Raw genomic sequence first — 4,582 nt, 5'->3', positions numbered from 1 at the left:
TATATTTTAAAATATAAATTAAATTCTTTCCGTATCTTAGGTAATACAAATTAATCTTCATTTTCTAGTACCTCCAATATATTTAGTAACGAAAAAAAAACTTATTACTGTTTATTTTTTTAAAGAATTATCAATACTTATTTAAATATATTGATATTATAATGTAACTTAAATTTAATTTTGATATTTTCAAGAATTAGGATTTCCTTTATTTAATAAATATAAATACATATTATATAAATGTGCGTCATTTACGATTCGCTGTCACTATCATCTTCTATATTAATCTCTGTTTCTTCGGAAGACATCTCTAATTTTTGTTTAAATTGTTGAATATATTTAAGCAATCGTTTATCATAATTCATCACCTGCCAGACATTAAATTACAGTTAACACATGTGTGTTATTACAGAATGCATTTGAATTATAATTTTGTATCAAAAATTTGATCAGAGAAGTATATGAAAGACTTGATACAGAAATATAAAGGATAAATGACATACCATTTTCGTAACATTCTTGATAGCTTTTTGCAGATTTTGTTTTGATAGATCATCATCCTCAAGTTGAATGCATAAATCTGTCAAAGATTTAATAAGAATTTCTTGATCTATTTTGCTTTTTGGATTTAAAATCTCAGCCAAAATAGCAAAGGCAAGATTATTATGTGTATAAAACGTTTGCCCACTACTCTTCTGGCAGCCTCGTCTTGTTAAACCCAGTATAAACCTAGATACGTGATATGCATTAATCTCCCGTAGAGGGCTAATGTCCGGTGCGTTACAAAGAACCTGCAGAGTTAGAAAGTATGCGTTTTCGAGCATTTCTTGCGCATCAGATACACGCCCTACAAAACAGTCAAAAAAAGCGCTCAAGCATTGACGAAGATAAATGTCATCAACGTTGACTGGATTATAGCACATAATTATCAGGCGCGATACTAGATTACTGCTATTGATTCGTCGATTGAGCAATAATTTGCAGAGTCCTTCCGCCGCAATAGTGCGTAAATCTTGATTCTATAAATTTTCAAATATAATTACTGCATAAATATTTTATTTATTTAATTTTAGCAAAACTCAAAGATATTATTACTTACCGCATTGGTTAGCAATCCTGTTAAGATTTTAATGAAATTGCAAGGACCTTCCTCTATTTCAGTCCGCTTACTTATAGAAATGTCTTCATGTGTACTATCCTCATGTGTATACAGTGAGCGAGTCTTTTCAGATCTATTGCGTACGGAATTGTTTTCTGGAGTTTGCATTATATCAAAATATTCTAAACCATACACCAGCAAGAGATCGAATATTGCTCTCAAAGAGATTACCCATATTTCTTGATTTTCTTGCTCAAGAGAAAATTGGTAAAAAAATATCATTATGTGTTTCTTAGCTAATTCTTTGTCCAAGATACAATAAACACATAATGTCTTTAGCGCTAATATATGTACGCTATCATGAGGATGCTAAAATGCAATAAATTAGATTAAGTGACTATAAAATACAATATAAATTTTCACACATACACATATACGCTCGCGCACATAAAATTTATGTGTACTTACGTCAAGACTGTTTAAAACAAGATACATCAAACTTCTGAGTGTAGGTGTTAATACGCGAATAGATTGTATTGCAACATATAAAATATCAAGGCATTTAACCATAGTTACAGTATCATTTTTCTCCTCCCGCATATTATCCTCAGTTATTATAGTTTCGGGTGTATTACATAAACAATTTATTTTCTCTTTCAAAGTATTAATCTTTTCTTTAAGGCTATCAGCTTGTAGAAAATTCTGTTCCTTAATTGCTTGATACAATTCCTCTTCGAGTTCTATTATGTCAACTGTTAATTTAGCTTTCTACAATCAAATTGTTAGAAAAATAAAAATATTTATAAATACAGAAAGATCCTGTATAATCAAATTTTTTTCATTATTTACAGATATATTATTTTTTAACAATACTAAATTTTAATACTCACTCGCATGTTGTTTTCATGCTGTTGTTCTGCAGTAATTTGCTGAGTGACTATATTTTCTTTCAAAGGTAGCCTAATCTCGCTAATAACATTAGCAATAGCATTCAGCATATTGCTGGGATCTGGTACCACCTTTGCAAAATGAATCACTAGACACTCAATTATTTTAGTGGAGCAATGATCGCTCATTAAAGTGTCTATTATCACTTCGTTTAGATTCTTCCTGCCTACCTCATCTGAGAGATCGTACATTGTAGATATTTCAAAAAGTTGTAGTAGAATAAACTTATGACTCTCTGTTTCCCATGTCTCATGTGATTGAGAAGATATGAGAGCAAGAAATTCGCGTATATATTTGCAGAACTCTGATAACTCTGGAATCATTAATTCTAACTCTTCAATAGAGGAAAGACGATGGAGATGCTGTATTACACACTTCCAATATAAAACATTTTCATTTGTTAAGCTCGTCAAAGGAATCAATCTTGTATTCTTATCTATTGGCACTTGTGTCAATAATGTGTTTAAATCAGCATTTCTGTATAAAAACAATATTTACTAAGAATATATATCTATATACACAAATAATATTATTTTATCAGATAGGGTAGAGCGATTTTTGGTCAGTTTCAATTTTAAAGTAATATGAAAATTTACGATATCAAACAATATTTCTTTGCAATGACATGCTTATAATTACATTATACAATTATGATTACCCCTTGAAGGCATAGGCCTTTAAATAGTCAATATATTCTGTTCAGAAACATAAACATTATCACGGGAAATTGGCGAAAAAGTTCCTTTACCCTACATTACTTTATTTTCCTTAGGAGAAACTTACTTGAACAATATTTGTAAAGCTAAAGTTGCAGACTCTGTTCCTATTCCTGCATCTAATGCATGAATAAGACTCATATATTCTCCTTTGAAATATCTTAACCATGCTGGCAATAAAACATTATTTACACATATTCTAACACTGTCGGATCTATCTTTAAGACCATCCTTTAATAAACGTTCTCTTTGTCCAATAGTCAAGGAACGCACTGTGATTTTACTGATAAATTCATATGCTTTTTTACGAACAGAATCATCAATATCTCGTGTTCTTATAAATGCAGCTTCTAAAGTTTTCTGATTTTTACCCATAGTAGCAAGAACCGCTTTACGAACTTCAGCACTTGGATCTCTAGATACATGAAAGAGATACATTTTTATCACAGGACACTGTTCATCTGATGGATCCTGTAATCTGTATAAGGCAAAAACAGCCTGTGCTCTGACTTTAGGTGATTTATCCAACAATCGATCCATCATACTGACTGTAATTTGGTCACATAAATTGTCGTCGATGAAAGCGTTATCACCCATGGAGTTTAAAAGCATATTTAGAAAATGGCATATGCGAAATCTTACTCCTTTATCCTTAGCATTATGACTTGATAAAAGAAACTCAAATAATCTGCTAAGAAATGGAGAGATTGGTTCTATGACTTCATTGTCCAAGGATGGATAGAAACTCATACAGAATTTAGCACAAAACTCTAATGTATTTACAACATATGGATGTTGTTGTGATGTTGAAAGAGGCACCTTTAGACACCAGATAAAATGTTCCCAAAATGTATCTAAATCAGTCTAAAAGAATTAATAGATCATAAAATATTATTTATTTCAAAAGGACAAATGTATGTATGTAGCAAATATTATTTTGAAATGATTCTAATCAATCAAAACTTCAAATCAACTTTGTAAAATCAATAATATTATATATATCAAGAAAGCAAAATCAAATTGTACTAAAAGAAACCTTAAAAAAACTCACCCTCTTATACAACTTTGTGAGCTTTTTCATGTACTGCATATGATCAGTTTTATTTAATTGTACATTGTGAAATATGTTTTTCATACTATCTTTGATCAGTGAAGGCATATTTATCTGTTGACAGAGAAAACTCCAGGAATTGCAATCGCTAAATATTCGATCTACACAGTCCTACACACAATTGTATACGTTAACTTTTCAAAACGTTCAAAGCGTCTATGCGATTATAGTGTCATCTATTTATCAGTCCATAAAGGTAAGTTTTCACGAGCTACAAACCGGCTGTTTGAGCGACAAAAAAGATCATGTGATTAAAATGAATGCTTGATATTCAACAATTTTGATGATTTTGACGTAATCTTTTTGATCGACGAATCATAAAAAACAATTTATTAAATTTCACTATCTTTTGGATCTTATTTGAGTTTATTATCTTACAATTTCATTCAATCGCTAAAGTAGGAATCCGACTATACCAAAATTATTTATATTATATGTATTGTTAGTATCGCCGAAAACTATTAAAAAACCGTCAATCCTAGACAAAATATATGTATATATGTATGTAAAATTAAATCATACTCGATTTTTAATTAAAAGTGTAATTTTAATGTTATTTCGGATTTGATTATTAATTAATGAATACAAATTTATCAATTGTCGATAATAACAGAGTTCTTCAATTACCTCCTGGCCACGGGATTTTTTTTGTGAGAACGAAAATTTGCCCAAGACAGACTGTCTTTAATATGTATCTTGTCGATGGAT

General features: G+C 30.1%; 1 protein-coding gene across 1 annotated transcript; it reads right to left on the bottom strand.

The window, feature by feature from the left end:
- Positions 1 to 251: 251 nt before the first annotated feature.
- Positions 252 to 3,922, bottom strand: LOC108693929 (condensin complex subunit 3). The gene is made up of 7 exons (XM_018203146.1): positions 3,815 to 3,922; positions 2,831 to 3,627; positions 1,990 to 2,524; positions 1,568 to 1,867; positions 1,100 to 1,468; positions 504 to 1,019; positions 252 to 368 (listed from the first exon to the last, which is right to left on the bottom strand). The coding sequence occupies exons 1-7, from the start codon at positions 3,920 to 3,922 to the stop codon at positions 252 to 254; spliced, it is 2,742 nt and encodes a 913-aa protein (XP_018058635.1).
- Between the last annotated feature and the right edge of the window lie 660 nt (positions 3,923 to 4,582).

Source organism: Atta colombica, unplaced genomic scaffold (assembly GCF_001594045.1).
Source record: "Atta colombica isolate Treedump-2 unplaced genomic scaffold, Acol1.0 scaffold1, whole genome shotgun sequence".
Taxonomy (NCBI): domain Eukaryota; kingdom Metazoa; phylum Arthropoda; class Insecta; order Hymenoptera; family Formicidae; genus Atta; species Atta colombica.
This window is presented reverse-complemented; position numbering and strand designations above follow the sequence as displayed.

Coding starts and splice junctions, on each gene's coding strand:
- LOC108693929 (XM_018203146.1), bottom strand. CDS start 3,922: ATGCCTTCACTGATCAAAGATAGTATGAAAAACATATTTCACAATGTA. Junction 3,628..3,814: donor TCACAAAGTTGTATAAGAGG/GTGAGTTTTTTT, acceptor TAATTCTTTTAG/ACTGATTTAGATACATTTTG. Junction 1,868..1,989: donor AGCATGAAAACAACATGCGA/GTGAGTATTAAA, acceptor ATTTGATTGTAG/AAAGCTAAATTAACAGTTGA.